The 20,944-nt window shown below is 37.2% G+C and overlaps 1 protein-coding gene across 3 annotated transcripts; it reads left to right on the top strand.

Annotated features, from left to right (window-relative positions):
- Positions 1-351: 351 nt before the first annotated feature.
- On the top strand, positions 352-14,947 carry LOC120489930 (protein kinase C and casein kinase substrate in neurons protein 3). Of its 3 annotated transcripts, XM_039687184.2 has the most exons (11): positions 709-980; positions 1,954-1,990; positions 5,704-5,770; positions 8,521-8,677; positions 9,271-9,506; positions 9,677-9,832; positions 10,461-10,636; positions 10,714-10,834; positions 11,412-11,485; positions 13,320-13,399; positions 13,493-14,947. In XM_039687184.2, exons 3-11 carry the CDS (start codon positions 5,711-5,713, stop codon positions 13,600-13,602), a joined length of 1,170 nt encoding a protein of 389 aa, XP_039543118.2. In that variant the 5' UTR covers positions 709-980; positions 1,954-1,990; positions 5,704-5,710; the 3' UTR covers positions 13,603-14,947. The 3 variants fall into 3 exon arrangements, with proteins under 3 accessions (XP_088984654.1, XP_039543118.2, XP_039543117.2); XM_089128528.1 differs by lacking the exons at positions 709-980; positions 1,954-1,990 and adding an exon at positions 352-423; XM_039687183.2 differs by lacking the exon at positions 1,954-1,990.
- Positions 14,948-20,944: the final 5,997 nt, after the last annotated feature.

Here is a 20,944-nt window from a genome sequence, read left to right as displayed (position 1 = left end):
CAGTTAAAAAAATGTTTCTGGTTGTATTTAGTCATTATGTTGACACAGCTATTGTGGTATTTAGTTATGGAAAAATAGACTTTAGAGATCATATAGCCTAAAGTTCACATGCTTCTTATGAAGAATATTATTTATAATAAAAATATCTATAGAATAAAACTGCCATACTGTATATTAAACTATTACACCTGACCTTTTGTAGCTTATATTTCATGCAATTTATACTGTAGCTACTGTACTGTAGTTGAATTTTTTTGTTTTAACTGGATACATAAAGGTTATATAATAATTAGGGGTCCAAGCTGTGATATTAATGTTTCCCATTAGATGAACCCACAGTACTCCCCCGTATTTCCCTCCACTGGATATGTCAGACAGCTGTTGTGTGGAAGCACAAGTGAAGTGACCATGGGCATTTCTGAGGTATGTACATTATGTTCGTAATAAATTTGGCTGTTACAACAGACACAATTTATAGAAAATGAAATAGTTCTACCAAATTAGGGGTGGTAAGTAAAAAGAAAAAGTGTGCAACAGATATGGTTCTCTTGGGTTATGCATCCACACTAATTGTCTGAACTCCCTTCATTACTACTTTATACTGTGAGGAGCAGCCTCACAGTATCTCTCTCTCTCTCTCTCTCTCTCTCTCTCTCTCTCTCTCTCTCTTTTAAATGAGAGAGAGAGAGAGCGAGAGAGGGAGGAGTGTTGTCATGTAGTATGATCCTCAGAGTGAAAAGTCTGCAGCTGCTTCGGAAAGAGGGGGAACTAGAGAGAGAGATGAGAGGAGAGGAGAGAAAGAAAGTGACAGTAGGCCACATCATTAAACACTGACAACGGGTCAAAGACAGAGTAGCAGAGAAAGGGGGTATCCAGAACATACCATAACCATATGTGGTCTTAAAAGTGGAAAAATCTGTTACTTTGGAAACAGAAAAAACTAAGAAACTAAAAGGAAACTTTCCCCGGAAAAGATAGAGGTGAGTTTGTTGTCTCGTTTTTCTCTGCCCTTCATTTATTCTTGATGTGTTTGAGACAAGTTAGATCACATTGCGTTGACGAGTTTTGCAGCATTCATAGACTATTTCTGTCTGATGTATTCATAAGTTGCTATATATTTCTTCAGTGTGTGGGTGTGTGTTGAGTTATGTGTGACACTCAAAACGGGGACAGGGGGAGGAGAGAGAAAGAGAGCCAGGGTGGGTGAGGGGTATCGGGGTTTGAAGAGCTTTGGAAAGGGGGAGAAAAGAGAAAATAAGAGGGAGAGAAGAGGGAGATTCACTGCAACGTCGTCATGAGGAACTTTTCAGACAAATGGGTCATTCCCTTCTCTCAAAAGTTACATAACCTTTCAAACTTTTTTGATCTTGATTTAGATCAATTTGATTGCACTTTATCTTCTCTAAAACACTATTCTTTGTAATCTGCTAATCTAGATTACGTTTTTTTGGGTTTTATACTTCAAAACTTCAGTCTAATCCCCCATCCTCCAAGTAGTGATGATTTAATTCAGTCAAGCAGATGTGTTCATCATTTAGGGTCCAGTGTGACCCACAGAGATGTCCACTGGAGTCTAGGTTAACATTTACACAAAAGGCTGAATGTAAACAGGCAAAAAGTGAAAAACTGTTATCACATACACACCCTCATGCAACTGCAAACAGGTATGACTTTCTGTCTTCTTTGGAACACAAAAGCAGATGTCTTGAGAAAAAAATATCATGTAAAAAAAAATTGGCTTGTGCAATATATTTCTTCTAAGTCTTAGTCATATGTTTTGGGTTCAAAACAGACTAAAAACTTTTTATTTATTCACTGAAATTCTTTCCCTCCAGTGAGCTTTTAATTGACTTCCATAGTATGAAGACAAATACTAGATGTTAATAGGGCCAATCAACTTGTTCGGTTACCCATATTCTTCTACTATCTACTATCTTTTTTTGTCTTCCGCAGAAGAAAGAAAGTCATCTAGTTTTTGAACAACTTGAGGGTGAGTAAATGACAGCATTTTCATTTTTGGATGAACTATCCCTTAAAGTCAGCATGAAATGCAAATTGACCAGTCAGTCAACTTTCTAAAACCATTGTATTGATCTTATTGTGAACGATTCATATGTTTAACTTTATCTTTATTGAGCTCGGAAAATTTTCATCCAAATGTTAGAACTGAGTCATCCAGTGAATTGACAGACTTCTCTCTGGTGACATATATTTTGGACTTCTCCAATGATTCAGTCCTCAAACCAAACCTCTTTCTCATGATCAACACAAGCTTGCCTTCAGATCTGTCTCTGTCCAATCAACAACTGATAGATAAAACAAAGTCCCCACCCTTCAATCTGTTTCTCTCAGATGTACGGAAGTCACAAAACGGAAGAATGTATCAATCTGATTTATGAACGTTCCGTTTAGATCATTTTTTTCTAGCAAAATTAATGGTCTTGTAACCTTTATATTTGCTATGCTAGTTCATTGTTGAGAATTGAGTAATTCAGTATTATAGCTGAGAGAGAAACGAGGACGTTTCTTTAATAAGCAGGGGAAGTCTGTAACCCTAATAAGGGTTACAGTCTTATTGCAAAGATCCATCTTAATAACAACTTACATTTCAGTCTGTTCCTCACACAAAGCTTCAGAAAACTATGAATCCTATGGGCCACTTTTACATGATGATAGCATTTTCATTTTTAGGTGAACTATCCCTTTAAGCTTGTGCTCCCTGCTCATATTCTCTAAGGGCACAAGGCTGTCTGGAGGGAGAGGAACAGAGGGGGAACAGGAAGTGAGGTTAAAGTTCAAATATAGGGTCATTTACTATACCCATGACCCCTGTAGTGGGAAAAGGGGATAGAAAGAGACCATTTAGGATAATGCACTGAGGGACATAGACCCATGAGAGGGATTGAGAGAGAGAGAAAGAAGACAGACAAATAAGATCTTGTTCATGCACTTCCCTTCTGTCATCTTGTTCTCACTCCGTGTCTTGTGACAAAATGTGGTTTATTGCATTTACAGAAACAAATGGCCACAGGCATGTTGGGCTGTCAATGGCGTGTGTTTGGGGCAGCTCAAACATGTGCCTGTGTGGGCTTGTCGGCCAGCCACATGTACCCGTGTTTGCATGCTCATGAACATGTGTTTCAGAAGAGAACTAGTGTTTTTGTGTGTGTGTTTGAGTATATGTTGGTGTTGGTGAACTTCCACCCCTGTTTATTTTTGGGATGGCTCAAGTTTCAAATCCCAGAGCTCTGGATCAAGGCAGATAGCAGTGGAGAATATCGAGCGCTATCTGTCTCACTATAACCCACAACTCTCAAAGCCACTTCAACACTCGCATCTGCTTTTATCCATTTCATTTTTTTTATACTCTTTAACTGGTAACATTTTTCATCCAGAAAACTCTTTGATCCTCAGTATATTACTATTCTCCTTTTTCATGTACTTGACTTCAAGACCATTAAACTTGTTTGTTGGAGCCATGCACTTTCCGACGACGCACTTCGTAAACTGTAGTTCAAATAAAAGAAAGCTTGTAAAACACAACGCCCTTCCATCATGATATTAGACACAGTACGACATTCAGCTCTGAAACACATCTTACTATTGTATGCCTGATAAAAGTCAGTCTAGAAATAAATTCCAGCCTTTTGTGCTTCTGTCGAATTGCGAGTGCAAGCAACACTATTGATCTCTATTGTTCATAGTTAATTTTGCAACTCACAACAAACAAATATATAAAAATACTAGTAATTTTGCTCCAAATGTGCATCAGTTACAGTTGTTGTATTGTTTGAACTTCATTCGTCTTGGACTTATACTGACACCTTATGGATGTGGTGTGGATGCAGATTCACACATAAGAGAGAGAGAGAGAGAGAGAGAGAGAGAGAGAGAGAGAGAGAGAGAGAGAGAGACGTGGTTTTGGTTGTCGACGGGACACTTCACCCATTTGCATTAAGCTTTGTATCTTTAGAAACCCAGTCATATTTTGAATGATCATGTTTTATTTCCCCCTGAGATGGGAGAAATAAGGATTTAAGTGTTTTACTTCCTGCTTATTGTGCTTATTATACATTTTGCTTATTATACATAAGCAGGAAGTCACATTTCATTGAAAAGTGTAGAGACTACCAACATTAGCTCATTATTATTCAAGGGTGTAGGACCCACTCACCCTACAGGCCTATTTCAGATCAGTGGGTGGGACTTCACTTGCAGATACTGAATCAATATCAGCCATCTTGTTTGGAAGCTAAGCTAAACAGCGCGGTGGAGATAGTGACAGAAGAAACTAAACATGATATGGAAGAAGATAATTTTTAAATTCTGTTTCTCGAATCCGATGTTCGTGGCTATCTTTACGAGCCGCAGTATAGTGAAGAGCAGCTGAGGCTGATGGAGGAACAGGAGGCGGCTGCCTGTCAGAGCCCGGACTGACTCTGACTTTGAACTACGAACACAGATAGAGTCCGTCTGCTGCAGAGAATTTCAATGATGGCAATTTCACCTGGACGAAATCTCTGAATCAGACGAGCACACGGACGTTTGTGTTGTGATGTGAACCATCCTAGTTTCGCCTGACTGAACATCCCATCATGCAGTAATTCACCATATAGATATAAATACAAACGAAGAATAATTAACTAATGAGTTTGCCAATGTAACGTTAACAGGGTTTGTTGTTGTGAAGGAAGTGGGAACCGGCGAACATTTAAACATTTTAATAGTAAAATGAATATATACAAAACGAAAGTATAAGCCAGTAGCCCCTCATTGATGACTTATGTCCACACACAACAGAAAAAAAACATTATTCAACTTTCATTATCACTCACACCACCGGCCTCGCGCCGTCCTCTTACGTCCCTCGCCCTCGATCCTGCTGCTCGCCACAGCTAACCAACTAGAAATTTTGTGTGAAATGAATTTCAAACTCTGGTGGCAGCTAACGTTAGCCTTGTAGACGGAAGAGTGATTTCTCTGTTTGTGCTGTTCTGATTAGTGGGTGTGGCTTGCGGAGCTGTGAAATGTGGTGCATTGTGGGAGTTGTTATCTTACATAGAAATGCAGCCTTCGGTTATTTTTTCTTAGGGTCTTTTCTGTCGTCTGTCTTGGTCAAGAGGGCACCAAATTCAAAAATTCTTTTACATTTTGACTACATATATCCACTTTCAATAAAGATTAATGTTGAAATGTATGAAATGCTCCTTTAATGCACAGTTGAAATTGTACAACAACAGGGTGGTTACCAAGGTGAAATAGTATTCGGCTGGTAATGTGATCTCAAGACGTCATCTTAATTTCATTTGAATATAGATGATTAAAAAAAATCAAAGGTACTTTTAATTTATTTGGTAACACATTAGTTTAGGGTCCAATTCTCACTATTAGTTGTTTTATATGTATATTACTAGGATATTTACTGTTTATTAGTAGGCTACTTATAAAGAACATATTAATTCCTTTTTCTGCATGACCATATTCTACATCCCTTACTCTTACCCAATACCTAAACGTCACAACTACCTTACAAACTAGCAGAAAATAGAAGTTTATTGAGAAAAAAGGTCATAGTTAATAGTTAGTTAATTGTGATTATTGTACCATGATCTAAAGTGTGACCATTTATTTTTCTGTAAACTTTTTTTAATGAGGAAAATTAGTGCACATTTAATGCTTTCAAATGTCGAATCTCTATTTCAGACTCATCATGTCAACCCTCCCGGCAGAGACAGGCCCTGAGGATGCCAACAATCAGAGCTTCTGGATGGTAAGTGAGAGGGGGAGGGAGGACAGCAATGAGTCAGACAGGATGATGGACCTCTAAGATACCATCCGCTTCTGTTTTGTTAAGTATGTGTTACCAGAAATGCATGAAGGTGATGTAGCTTCTCTTGGGTTTTAACACCTAAACAGTTTTATTCACAACAAATGACAAGATTTGTTCGGACATTAAGTTAAATGGTTCACAAAAGGTACTGAACACTCTATATTAGACGAATTAAGATTGAAATTCAAGTGATTTCACCTCTTTGGGTCTATTTCAGCATGGTTTAAGGTTTTTTTAAACTTTAATCTTCGTCTATAAATTTCATCCATTGTGCCTCCACCCATTTTAATTAGCTCAGCTTTTGTCTCTCAGCTCCTTTATTGGTTTACTTTTCTGTTCCCCAATACTGCTGGGAATCATGCAGTAGCTTGCCCTTTAATAGTTTTATAACCTTTTTAAATTTTTGTGTAGTTGTTTCACTATAATGAGAATAGTTCTCAGTAATGCAGTATTTTTCTACTGTAGAAATTCTGTATTATTTTTAAGATGTTCTGATGCTTTAAAACTCATGTGGAAATGTGTGTGTGTGTGTGTGTGTGTGTGTGTGTGTGTGTGTGTATATATATATATATATATAAATACTCGTGTGTGTGTGTGTGTGTGTGTGTGTGTGTGTGTGTGTGTAAAATACTTTATTAATTATTGCAGCAGTTAAAATATTCCTAAATACAGTAGGTTCTTGTGACACTGATAATGGTAATAATATGACGGTACTGTATATATAATTATATACAGGCACTGTTAACTGTCATGTTCAGACTGTTTAAAGCAAATAGCAAGCTGTTATTTAGCAGTTGCGTTTATCCAAAGTGTTTTACTAATTTCAGTCCCCTTGGAGCAACCTGTTAGTTACACACGTTGTTCCTGTATCATTCTATTATTGTCTTTGTTTTGAACTAATGATATTTTCTAGCCTATAAGCCTCACAGAATCCTTATAAAAACCTTTTTGCAGTTTCAGATTTTTGTTTGACATTATTCAATATTATTAAATAAATATATTAATTGGATACTTTCTTTTGGAAACTGTTGGCTGGTCCTCACAAAGTAGTTAATTTTAGGTTTTACTATCATTTTTGGCATAAATGATCTAAAAATGATAATTAAAATATATTTTCATTGGTTAAATTATTATTTTGCATATAATTTGCATTTAATTTAGCATCTAAGTAAGTTTTATTTGATTAGTATTTATAAAGTTTTCTGTGGTGATTTGTTGTTATTATCATGCCATGCCTTCTATAGCTCCCTCCCACTATCACTTTGTATTAAGCTGTTTAAGATTCTCCTCTGCTCTCCTCTTAGCCTGAGCACTTTTTGCTGAGCTGTCATCCCATCTGGAGCTTGGCCAGTGATACAGTTTTCTCAGCCGACCACTGATTCTTAGTCAGTTTACAACAACCACACTGATATCGCCTGCAAGGGTTTTGTTGCATGTCCTACCTTGTAATTGGCTGGCGGCTGACCAGAACTGAGCGCAGTAGGGTTTTTGTGTTCATCACAGACGCTGTGATTGGTTAACCACAACATTGGCTAAGGATTGCAGTGATGAAATGCTGAAAGTTTTAGCCAGAGTTCAATGGGGTTGATTTTTAAAAAGCTCGTCTGTTCAGTGAAACAGCTCCGTTTAAATACTGCAGCTTTGAGTCCAGCTGAATGTTACATTCCGTTTGACAGGAATTGTGTTATTTGTTGTGTTTCTGCAATTCTCTGATTGGTTGGCAGGTGCTTCTCTGCACCGCTCTTGGCTGGAGTTGAAATTCCTCAGCTGTTTTTACTTTTTTCTAAGACTGGGGAAAATATGTGGTGCAAACCACAGCTAAGAAAGAGAGAGAGAGAGAGAGAGAGAGAGAGAGAGAGAGAGAGAGGGGGGAGGAAGGAAGAACAGACTAACAGGAAGAACCGACTAAGAACAGCACAAAAGGAAGTTGTAGAAGAGAGAGAGATTAATTGATAAAATCGTGGGGGAGCCACTAATGGTTGCCAGCAAAATAGTAGAACACGCTCCACATCAGCAAACAAAACGCCCATTCTGAAATTGTCATTATATTCGCTCTCCTCCCTCATTCTTTCTCATTTATCGTGTTATTGCTGTTAATCAACCCCTTTCACTGTGCTGTCCATGCTATGCTCCACTTACCATAGCCTGAATTCTCTCGTCTCACTGGTCCTCATCTAGTCACAGATATTTTTTGGGGGGAAATAATGTTTGAAATGTTCTCTGGTTTTCCACACCACATGTTGTCTTCTGCCGTTTATAAGCAAAGCTTACTGTATACTGATAATAACTTGTCCAATCCATAGGAAACAAACCCAGATTGTTTTTTTTGTGTGTGAGTGTGTTTGTTTTGTTTTGTTATTGCTGTATGTTCCAAAACAAAAAGAGCACATTATGTCCTAACTGTATTTCCTTGTGGTTATGCGTTATACTCATGTGTATGATGTAGATAATATAACATTGGGAATATGTGCTTTAATAAAAAAAAAAAAAAAAAAAAGAGAAACAAACCCAGTGACCCTGCTGGAAAAGAAATTAGGCCAATCGCTCAGATGACAGAGGGACATTTTTAGAGTAAATACCTCATTCTTGACCCTTTTAAATAGACTATAAACCTTTAGCACCAAGAGCCAGTCTTTCATTTTCTTTTACCTCTGTATTAACCTTACAGTTCTATCCATGTTCTTTCTCAGCCAGGGAACTACCACAGCACAGTGAAGAGGACCGAAGATGCCTTCCAGGCATGTAATGACATAGTGACGTGTTTTCAGGAGAGGGCCAGGGTCGAGAGACAGTACGCGCAGCAACTTAGTGAGTGGAGTACCAAATGGAAACCCCTAGTGGATGCGAGTAAGTACTGCAGTGTTTTCAAGAACTTGGACACAGTACTATACCGTTCAAAGGTTTGGTGTTGGTAAGATTTTTCGTTTTTGAAAGAAGTCACGTGCTGACCACGGCTGCATTTATTGGATCAAAAATAGTAAAATTGTGAAATATTATTACAATTTAAAAATAACTGTTTTGTATTTTATTATATTTTAAAATGTCATTTATTCCTGTTTTTTTTTTAGCATCATTACTCCAGTCTTCAGTCACATCCTTCAGAAATCATTCTAATGTGCTGATTTGACAGTTTTTTTTAAGGAACCATTAATTTTGCATATTGACAAAATGAAATATTGTGTTGATTTGTGTAGCCTAATTCATTCTCTTATGATGTCCGTATACCCCCATTTTTTCTCACTTTTAATGTATATAACATTTCACTTGCAATCAAAAAGTATTTCCCACATTTTAGTGAATGCATGTCTTAAAAGTATGAGTAGTGCCATATTTAACATGAGATGCCCACATCTTTAGTTTAGTATCTGATGACCTAGTATCTGTTTGTGACCTTAAAAGGTCCTCTCATTTATTCCATGAATGTTTGTCTTTTTACCCAGGTCCTCTCTACGGCTCTCTGTTACAAGCGTGGCAGTGCTTCCTCTCTTCTGCTGACCGCCTCTCCTCACTGCACTCCTCCATCTGCCGAGCTCTGGTGTCAGAGGATGGAGATCGCATCCGGACGTGGCAGAAGGACACTTTCCATAAGAAGATATTTGGAGGTTTCAAGGAGTCCCAGGATTTTGAAACCGGTTTCTCACGTGCTCAGAAGCCCTGGGGCAAGAGATTGAAGAAGGTAGAAGGCAATGCTGAGATTTTTTAACCAATTTCACTTGTTCTGTCTCAATGTACATATGGTAACTGTGGAATAACTGCAAGTAATGAACTGAATTATTGAAAATTAATGCATACATTGTACAATACTGAATGAATCTGACCACTAAATGTGTGGTTTTTTTGTGACAGTTAGAGAAGGCCAGAACAGCATTTCACAAAGCTTGTCGCAAGGAACACATGGCTCGTGAGCGGGGGGCCCACGCCCAAGGAAACCCTGACATTGCCATTGAGAAACAGAGGAAGATCCAGGAAGAGACCGAACTGGCTCACCAGGAGACAGAGAAAGTGAGTGTTGTGTGGGGGAAACTATCAGAAAGAGAAAATAATGGAGAGTTTCAATGAAAAATTACATTTACAGACTGCGTTATGATACTGTGAAATTATACAATGTATGTCACACTACTTAATGATCAAGAGTAATACAACACTTAACAGAAAAGAGAAAAGAGAGGCGGTGGAAAACCAACTCAGGCGCAAAGGAAACAAAACAGACAACTTAACACATGTAAATCTGGTCATGTTAGTCTTGTGACATAATCTTTGTTTGGCATTCAAGGGGACGGTTGTAATTTAATGTTAATATAATATATATATATATATATATATATATATATATATATATATATATATATATGTTTTAATTAATATTTTATATAACCCTGTGATGCAGAATTTTCAGCATCATTACTCCAGTCTTCAGTGCCACATGATCCTTCAGAAATCATTCTTATAAGCTGATCTATGGTTCTCAAGAAACATTTTTTGTATTATTGTCAATGTTTAAACTGTAGTGCTGAATATTTTTGCGGAAACTCTGATACATTGTTTTTAGGGTTCTTTGATGACAGTCAATCTGAAGGGTCACATAAGCACTGAGCAATCTGACTGATTGACTGCAAATTCCCGTTTGCAGGTGCGAGCCCGCTATGAGAAGGTTCTCGAGGAAGTGACGCGTTATGTTCCGCGCTACATGGAGGAAATGGAGTCTATCTTTGACCAATCACAAGAGGAGGAGAGGAAGAGGATAAGTTTCCTCAAACAGGCTTTCCTTTCCATCCACAGACACTTGGATGTCACTAACAATGACAGGTGTGTGAGAAGGGTCATTCTGGTCAAAATCTCAATTTCAGTATTGACCTCTCTCTTTCACTCTCTCTATGTGTTAGCATAAAAGCCGTGTACAATGAGCTCCATAGCACTCTGATGTCCATCAGCGAGCAGGAGGATTTGCGCTGGTGGAAGAATACACATGGGCCGGGAATGCCCACTGACTGGCCTCAATTTCAGGTATATTCCAAATACATTTATACTTCCAAACATGGTAACACTTTACAATAAGGTTCATTTGTTAACATTAGTTAATGTATTAACTAACATTAACTAACAATGAGCAATACATTTGTTGCTGTATTTATTCATTTTTGTTAATGCTAATTAATAAAAATACAGCTGTTCATTGTTCATGTAAGTTCATGTAAGTAATATGTTAATTGCTTGTGCATAACTGCCAAGAGGTAAGGGTCTTGTTAGAGTCACCCATGTCACTCATGTGTCTCTGATATCCTGGATTCTCATTCACTATAATAAGTCTATGAGAATGAGCAATGAGAAATGTGCAATAAGTGGCATTCACATCACTCAAGTCCAGAGTAAAAGAAAGCTGTTATAGGGTTTGTTTTAAAGTATTGTTATGAGATGAATGCATTCCTGAGGATGTCAGAGTTAGAGTTTATTTTTGTTGTTATCTGTGATATTTAATTATGTATCTAACAGAGACACATCTTTAAATAGACTGTGTTCTGTTGTGCCAAAACCCACATTTACTCCTTCTCTCACTCTGGCTTTCACTCTCTTTCTGTTTCAGGAGTGGACTCCAGACAAGAAGCATAAAAAGGGAAAGAAGGAGGTGGAGCAGAAAGCAGTAATGATGGAGAGAAGGTCAGTTTGCTACATTGATATTTGCTGTAGGGCTCTTACAGCCCAGGGCTGTCCTACTGTTAAACGCTACAAACCTGACTTGAACTGGCCTTGTTATTCTTTGCTGCTGTGAATTGACCCTTTGCCAAGCTCAGCCACCTTGGTTACTGTTGCTCAGACAAGCTTCACAGGACATGAATTGAGGTTTGAACAGTGTGATTTATAGTAAAATACAGTTGCAAACATTGAGTGGTTATTACATACAATACTTAAATGAAGCAAAACATTTTTGGTCTTTACAAAAATCTAAAATATATACAGTATTGTGAGGAAATCTGTGGAGTCTGCGAAGGCAAATGGGGCAAATGATGATCACAGTCGACTTAAAAGAGATAGAAGTGATAACATTAGTGTAAGTGAACCACATAACTGTTCCTAATGTTTCTACAACACATTCACTACAGTTACTATCGACAATACAGTTCAATGAACTGAATCGATATGATAATAAAAAGAAGTTAAGTTTGTAAATCATGTTATGATTATACGCAAGTGCTCAAGCAACGTATCAGAGTATCGGAGAAATTCTGTTTAAAACTGTCCAAGAATGTTAATAGTCTGAAATGTTATAGTGTGTGACATTTTGTTTGGTCAGATGTGGAAAGAATCGACCCTAAAGTTATCTTATCCTCATTAACTTCCATTGATATCCTTCTTTTGTCTACAGTAGTGTTTCACTGTTTTTTGAGTTATATGGTACTTTTATATACGTTTCATATATGATATATACAATATCAAAAATAAAGAAAAAAGATGATCACGTTTTTCTGAAATAAAGTATTTCTGTGAGGACCATCGTCAAATACGATTGACAATTAGCATACAGTTAGGATTGGCGGTATATGGTTCCGTTCTGGGCAAGAACTCCCTGCACATCCATCAGCCTAGCATAGATAAGACAGAGCAGCAATAACCCCCCTTATGGTAAACAGAACCAACATGAATGTATTGCATATATCATTACTTAATTTGAATGACAACGTAATTAGAGAATTTTAGTCTGATTCAGGGGTAATGAGAATGGCAAATCCTGACTGACGAGAAGAGGAGCTGGGGATGGATGAGCTCCTGAGAAACGCGATAGCTGCTGATAATACTAAAGGAGAGTCAACTGACGCAAGGTCGATATTATTGTAATAACTGACTAAATTTGTCTTCATAATTTCATAATATCATCTTTTTGTCATAATTAAAACTTTTGGTGTCTTATTTCAACTTTTTGTCCTAATTATGTTTTTGTCCATTTCAAGTTTTTATAACTTTTTGGCCTGGTTTCACTGACAGGATTAGGTGATAGTTCAATTAGGGCATTTATCTAGCTTTTATAAACGTGCCTTAGAAAAAAAAAACATTACTGATGTGCATCTTGAGACGAAACAACGGCACTGAAATATTTTAAGATATTCCACCGCAAGTTGCTTTCATTTAAAACTGCTCAAACATGCGATTTAGTCTGAGACCAATCGCATAATTTCGATTTTATATGCTATAATTATGACATAACATTTAGCCATTATTTATATTTTTGTCATAATTTAGACTTTTTAAATTAATGTCATCATTTTGACCATTTATTTAACTAAACATTTTTTTATGCAGAAATGGGCTTCCATAATTATCTAATTATCGAGAAAAAAAATTTAAAATGATCCAAACACAAGATTTGCATTAGAAAAGGGTCTGCTGATATGGTGGATATGTAGGAGGTATAATAAGATCGGAGTGGTCTGCAACATTTTTAATGCAGGGCTTACTGTAGTTTATTGACTGTGTCTGTTTTCCCTCCTCGTCTCAGTGTAATGATTGGAGGAGTGAGAGTCAGAGCTCTTTATGACTATGTTGGACAGGAGACAGATGAACTCTCCTTCAAAGCAGGTCAGTGTCTTTGTGTTTGTATATTCATATTTTATGTCTATATGATGTACGTGTACCACCTCTGATGCTTTTTCTGTTTGTGTGTGTGTTCAGGTGAGGAGTTTCTAAAGATCGAGGATGAGGATGATCAGGGTTGGTGCAGAGGCATGTTGGATGGAGGGAAAGAGGGCCTTTACCCTGCTAACTACGTGGAGGTGGTGTAGATCAACAGAAAGACACAGAGCTCCCGCTCTGGGTTACATAAATGCCTACAGGTTTAAGCCAGTTTCACAGCCATGTTTATTGAAGTTTGGTGCAGGTACGGGTTTAGAGCTGAATTAAGTATGGGAAGTTGGGATCTGAAGAAGAAAATGCCCTAAAGTGCTTTCATTACGATCTTACTTGAGAGCATTGTATGACCTGGTTTCACAGACAGGGCTTACATTAAGCCAGGGTTAGGCCAATTGGGACATTTGACTAGCTTTTATAAATGGACCTTAGAAAAAAAAACATTGCTGGTGTGCATCTTGAGACAAAACAACAGCACTGGCATAATTTACATAAGAAACGTCAGTCAAGTTACTTTTAGTTAAAACAGCTCAAACATGTATTTTAGTCTGAGACTAGTTTAAGCCTTGTCTGTGAAATTGGGCATATGTTTTATTGTGTATCACATTGTGGCTTTAGATTAAAAAAAGCAGAGATTTTCATTCAATTATGATATGAATAGGTACAAAGATCCTCTAATATATAGAGAAAATGAACTGCATTGTCTTGATGTATGCATGAACCTACAGCCCATTCTCACCCCCAAGGCGTCACTTAACTGACGCCTTGGGAAGCATTTGGACATGCTTCAATATCTGACGCTTTAGGTGCCCTTTAGCGTCAGTTAGATGACGCCCTAGGATCGCGTGTACCCTACCCCCACCCCACACCTAAACCTAACCGCGTCCTCTAACTGACGCTTTCCTTTAGCGTCAGTTAGATGACGCCGTAGTAGCGCGTCATGTAAGTGACGCTAAAGGGCGCTTAAAACGTCAAATATTGAAGCATGGTCAAAGGTGACGCCTTGGGGTGAGAATGCGTTGGAACCTACAGAGAATTTTGACGATGTCTCACACCAAAGACCAGTGCATTTTTACATTTTATCAATGGCATACTTCTGATGAGAATTGTTATATCTGATGCCTGTGTAAAAGGGGCCAGACGGGTACGTCATTCACAGCTGCGAATTTCACGCAAGGTGTTAATAGGTATGATAATATGCTATATTTTATCCGCTTTGATCGTGTTATTAAATATCACTTGTCTCACATTTAATTATTTTAGTTACATAAAGGCAGTATTAATCAACACCATTTAAAGTGATATCCGTGGGACCCTTTACGGTCTCTTCTTGTGTATTTCTGTTGTGTTTTTAGATGTCATTCTAACCAAAGAAAAAGGATGTATGCAAATAAGCCCAATGTTTATTTGTGCAGTAGTGAGAGTAAATTACATCGGATCAGGGCCATATAGTCACTAATCAAATGCAAATACTACCAGTATTAAAAAGGATACAGATTACTGGGAGTCTTGTTCTTATTAATCATCTTGCACATACACATTATTATACATTTTATTATTCCTGTTCATATTTCATTCTGTGCTTGTCCCCAGGCCACATGCCAGTGCTAATATATGGGGCTTTAAATAAATATTTGTGTGTGCGTGTGTGTGAGAGACTGTATGCGTGCGGAAGTGTATTAAGACTGGTTTGATGATAAAACGGGGACATTTTGGCTGACTCCTCACTTTCTGATACTCCTTTGAAGTCCTGTTTTGAGGGTTAAGACTTTTAGGGATAAAGTTAGGGATAATTAGGTTAAGGGTAAGAGTTTGTGTTAGTTGTGATGGGATAGGATAAGGAGTTAGAGATTGAATTGTGTCAATGAGTGTCCTAATCTTGTGTGTGTGCAGACTCCTATTAGTCAGCCTGCTCACGTATCTCAGGATTTCAGCTCCACTGGACCCCACAGGCAGCACATCTTTTAATAGTGTCAGATCATTCAGTGTGTTGCCCTTAGTGGTTGTCACACACATTCTCAGTCACATACAAGCTTATCGTGCATCATGACGAGTACATGAGTCAGAAATGATCCCACTCCTAGGGATTTTCCTAGGGTCAATTCCTTTCCCACAGTTTTGTGTAACATTAACCTTTCACACTGCCCAAAACCAACAAGCACTGCCCAAAAAATGTGTGGATTACTGCTCTCTGTCTGCATACAATACCTTACAGGGAAAATAAAAAACACAGGCTAAGTAAAGCTATGAGTAGCTCAATGATGAAACCCAAAAATGTGCTTTAATGTCACAGCTTTTAAAACTCTCACAGACACACTGTTTACCAAGCAATTTGCATTGAAGTCTACATCGTAGAACAGTATTAGGCCTATAGTGAATAGGCCTAATAGCGAAAAAGTGTCCCTTGCTCTGGTCAATTTATCCATATTTCTTAAATCCCAGATGCCAGGCCGATTTTTTCCCTACTGACTGTCCATATGTTGCGCTGTCGCCACTATGGTCTCTGCGGTCAGTGCTGGCAGCACTTTTGCTACTTGCGTGGGTACCTTCACCAAACATAACACTGCAGGGTTTTAAACTTCTCCACTGGCAGATTTGGGAATATTTTGTACAAAAAGGCTTTTTTTTAAAATCATCTTCCTGCTGGTAGGCACATTTCTGTGAGGGTTCTAACTTCTGACGAAAGGGGAAATATCCCTTACTTAAAAGAAAGGTCATTTTCTGCCCATAAAACCCATCCTATACCCATCCTCCTCCAAGGCATCATGTACACTTTGTGGATTCTACAAAACAACATTGGCTGAGATCATATTATTCTTGTAGCCACACCGTTAGTTTTACAGTTACAGAGCACAGATATTTTTATATGTGTCATGTATTTAAATCATTACACTCACACAAACACACACATTTAATGTTTTAATTTTATGCATTTAATATGCATAAAATTCTCTCACATTTTAAAGTTAATTAAAATGCAAATAAATATTCATTCAGTGAGAACTGAATATCTCACACTCAAAATGGAATATGGTAATAATAGACTAAGCAAAGAGAATGAATATATTTATATGCTGTGAACGCTGTGTTCTACTGTCAGAAAGAAAATTGTATGCCGAACTCTTTTATAGATCGATATTATTTTCAACGTACACCGAGTGCCTCTCAAATTTCAGAATTTGCCTGCCCGGATGTTCTCATAAGCTGATTATCTTACTATACTGATGTGCTGTTTTTATCATTTCAAGTGGGAAATTGTTATGTAACTTCTATAGAAATAGATGGCAAGGCCTGGTGTCGTGTTTATGACGATGGTCCCAGTCAGCAGAGGGCGCAGTTGATTCATGAAGCAATTAGCTTTGAAAACTGATGGTGTAACAGCTCCTAAACGCTGACATCGAGCACAATTGTCTTGTTTAAGGCCAACATTTTCTTTTGGACATCAAATGGCAACTTTTTTTTTGTAAAAAGGTAAGAAAAAATGTATTTAAAACAAACAGATTACAACTAAACGAAAATCGCCGCCGCATTTGTTGGTAAATAAAAAACAACAACAGAAGGGTTAGGCCTTGCACATGAAACAACAAACGCTTGGCCAAATTGTATTGGCATTAGCTTGCTGTATTTCTAATAGATTAAATTTGCTCGAGATTAGATCCACAGCATGAGAAACATGTTGATTTTGCTTTCCTATTTTCACTCGCACAATTAAGAAGCGAGTCATTATATTTTAAGTAGCGGGCGAGTGTAGAAATCTCTCATGATTATGGAGGTCTATATTTATGTTTATTTGAACATCAAATCATCAAGTGTACTAATGATTTATGCAAACAAACATGCGTGGATGTATGTTGATGATTTGTCTTCCATGTCTCTGATAAATGCACATGAATAACTGTGCGGATGGTGACTCACGCTCTTCCTGCAAAGTACATATAGCATAAGCAGCAATCTGTCATAGCTCCCCCTCACTGTCGTGTGTGTGTGTGTGTGTGGTAAAATAGAACGAGAAAGATCAAGAGAGTGAAACAGTCACACTGAGACATGGAGATTATATGTATGTATTTGAGTGTAGGACTATTTGACACAGCTATCTTAAATACATTGCACATATAATGCTATTAAACATTATTATTTGAAAAATAGGATGAAATACTGCGAACTGATTGCTTCAACAAAAGCATAGGAACCAATGATTAACAACATCTGATCTCACAATAGGTCTGTCTTTAATGGTTTGATAAGTTATCGTAGGGCTGGGCGATATGGCCCAAAAAAATTATCACGATAATTTTTTTTATATCAGTCGATATCGATAATTATCACGATACATGTCAAATATCAATTTTTTTCAAGTTTAAAGGCAGATTTTTGCAACTAAGTGAAAGTTGTATAAACCAGAGTGTTAAGTGTTTTTAAACTACTATTTATATTTATGTTCATTAACAAAAACAGTAACATCTGTTTTGTTTTGTTTTTCTTACGCAACAACCACATTTTTATTTGGTAAAAAATAATATTCTGACTGTTTGAGTTGTATTCAAATTAACCATTGGTCATTCAGTATCATGCATTTAGATCATGATAACCACAGATAAAACCAGGTATAGCTTATTAACTTAGCTCCTCACTATAATGGCATAACTTTATGGTTTCTGTATTTTTTGTATGAAAAACAATAGCCTAAAAGTTGAATACATTATTAAATACTGTACTTATATTCCATTAGTAATAATACATTGTCTACATTAGTAATATTATACAATTCAATATGTATATCCCACATTTCATGGTGCAGTTAATATTACCAGGCTAACCTCACAGTAAATCCATGGTAGGCTAATAAATGGATTCAGTATCAATGGGCTATATGCACGCATAAGTTCCGCATTTGACGCAAGGATGCTCGTCCATTTCCGGTTGTGTAGATTAAAGCGGAGGAAAACCGGAGAAAACGGGATTATGGCAGAGTCTTCAATATTTGCTGTCCTCCCGTCTTTGAAACGAAATGTACATACGTTTAGATGTAATTTTATATATAGTTATGTTTATATAATATAATTTTAAAAAGAAGCATAAACACAACGAGGGGTGTCTGTTTTATCTGTTTTTGTGACTAACGTTTCATTAGTATAACCATGGAGTATAAAATTCAATATAAATTCTCGGTATTGCATTGGACTATGATCGGCGGAAGTTATCGAGCATCCTTAATCCTTCACCGGAAATACCGCCGTGCATAGAGCCCATTCAGATTCTGACTGTATCGTTGCACGCAGTGTTTCTCCTTTTTGTCAGCGTTGTTTCATCTGCTTTTAAACTGGTTTAAACTTGACATTTATGTTCTTCGCTGAACTCAAGCGCTTCTCACTGGATCGCGTGAGCTCGCGCTCCGCTCAATGCACTGCCATTTTGGACTTTGCCCCGAGCGGATAAATGCTCCGTGTGGCGCGCGCGGTTTAAATGAGTTTCGTTCCGCTTTTGACGCATAAACATTATCAAACATTTATCGACCTCTTGATATCGTTTTATCGAGGAAAATTATATCGCGATAATTATCGTTTTATCGCCCAGCCCTAAGTTATCGTTTAAAAATCAATTTCCCTATGTGGAGAAAATGAAAGAAGTTTTTACTTCAGGGACCCAGATAAGCAGTAAGATTATAAAATAATTTTAACTCTGCTCAAACTTTCGCATGTTTTTTTATTTTTTATTTTTTTTATTTTGTGAGAAGGCAAATGGTATAATGCACAGCAGCAGCCAGTCATTATCACAAAATAAACCCTCTCAGGAGGATGATACCAGGTCACCCTGTCTGGGTTTATTTTGCGATAATGATCGTAACAACGACCGTAACAACTCCTTACAGCATACGTATGCTCGCAACTTCATTGTAAAAAAACAGTGACTAATCAATGCATAAACGACCATAAGAAAGCTTCAAAAACTGAAAGAAAACTTTAGAGCAAGACATCAGTCTTCACTGGTGTGCAACAAAGCTGCCTGACCCTCTACCTGCTACCATTATTAGAAAAATACAAAAGATTTTTGGCTGAAATTGGCATCCAAAGACAATTTCCACCAAGATTAAAGTCTATCAGTCACCCTGACCCTGAGCTGTGCTGTGCTGAAAAAGCAGAGAGTTATAAGATGGCTATTGCTTTATCCAATCACAGATGAATGTCACGCTTCCAGCCTAATTCCATTTAGCCCAGTTAGGGTGCAAATAAACGCTGTTGCAGAGGTTGAGGTCAGCACAGACATGAGGACACATTTTGGTTGCTTGCTTGAGTGACCTTAAGCTCAGACTAATGGGAGGGAAAATTCCAGTTAAAGAGTTGGTTTACCCAAAGAAAATAACATCTTGTGAACCATCATCACATCAGTTGGAATATAGTGGACAGCATACAAAAACAGCTATCTGGTTTTGAATGACATGAAAGAAAAGGATGACAACATTTTTATTTCAAATTCTTACCACAAAGCAATTGATTGGATTTACCATGAATTTGGGATGGCCGCAAGAAACCGATTCTCACCAGAAATCTCAAAGTTAGTGATCTAAAACCTTATTTATCTGACCAGCAATTGAAAGAAATGTTTTGTGGATATTGAAGGTCAACCAGTTTTTATTTTTATTTTTAAGGATTCACATATTTTTTCCACCCTGAACTATAAATGTTTACATAATTTCTTCAATGATGATTTGAAAATGGTTGCTTTTTTGTGCGAGTGTTATTTGTTTATCCAAAGCCAAAGGCATACATTTTTCTTGTTCTGTATCATTTACCCAAGTGATGGTGTGGTATCTCATATATCATCCAGTACCATCTCTATGGCCTTTACCTGCAAGTGTTTCCCCTACCATTGTTTTGGGGGGCAGCCCACCATAAATCCAGTCATAAAAACGGAATTTACAGTATAACGCGGAATTGCACAGAATATTTTTTTGACGAATAAATGGAAAGCAGTTCAGTACACTTGAAATCAAATCTCGATATAGACTTGTGTGTGTGAATATTAAACCGCAAAAAGACTATTTACATACAAATTCTGTATGGTCTGTTTGAATAAATAGTGCAGCCGACGCATTGTCTCATTTAACTCTCACACACACACACACACACACACAGAGAGAAGCATGTGTGACTTGTCTTTTTTTTCATGAGGACACGAATGCATGAACTTCATCTCCAGACTCTAGATCCACTCTGAAAGTCACTTCGTGAGCATTGAACCGGTTCATTTGAGAAAAAACTATCATCATGTCATAAACACACAGAAACTCACAGCAACCCATCAATATAAAAGATCGGTTTAACTTCTTTAAAAGAAATATACTACTGTTGTACAGAAGAATTAAAATGTATCAATGACAATTTAATAAAAAGGTCACTATTTTATTAATAAAATACTATTTATAAGTGAATAAATTGTCTTCAAAACTTTATTTTTTAATGAATAATAACAAAAATCTTCCACGTTTTCATTTTAACT

The sequence above is a fragment of the Pimephales promelas genome, chromosome 3 (genome assembly GCF_988280905.1).
Source record: "Pimephales promelas chromosome 3, fPimPro1.hap1.1, whole genome shotgun sequence".
NCBI lineage: Eukaryota > Metazoa > Chordata > Actinopteri > Cypriniformes > Leuciscidae > Pimephales > Pimephales promelas.
The sequence above is the reverse complement of the archived record's forward strand: the minus strand, read 5'-3'. Positions and strand labels throughout refer to the sequence as shown.

Coding starts and splice junctions, on each gene's coding strand:
- LOC120489930 (XM_089128528.1), top strand. CDS start 5,711: ATGTCAACCCTCCCGGCAGAGACAGGCCCTGAGGATGCCAACAATCAG. Junction 10,637..10,713: donor GATGTCACTAACAATGACAG/GTGTGTGAGAAG, acceptor TCTATGTGTTAG/CATAAAAGCCGTGTACAATG. Junction 11,486..13,319: donor GCAGTAATGATGGAGAGAAG/GTCAGTTTGCTA, acceptor TCCTCGTCTCAG/TGTAATGATTGGAGGAGTGA.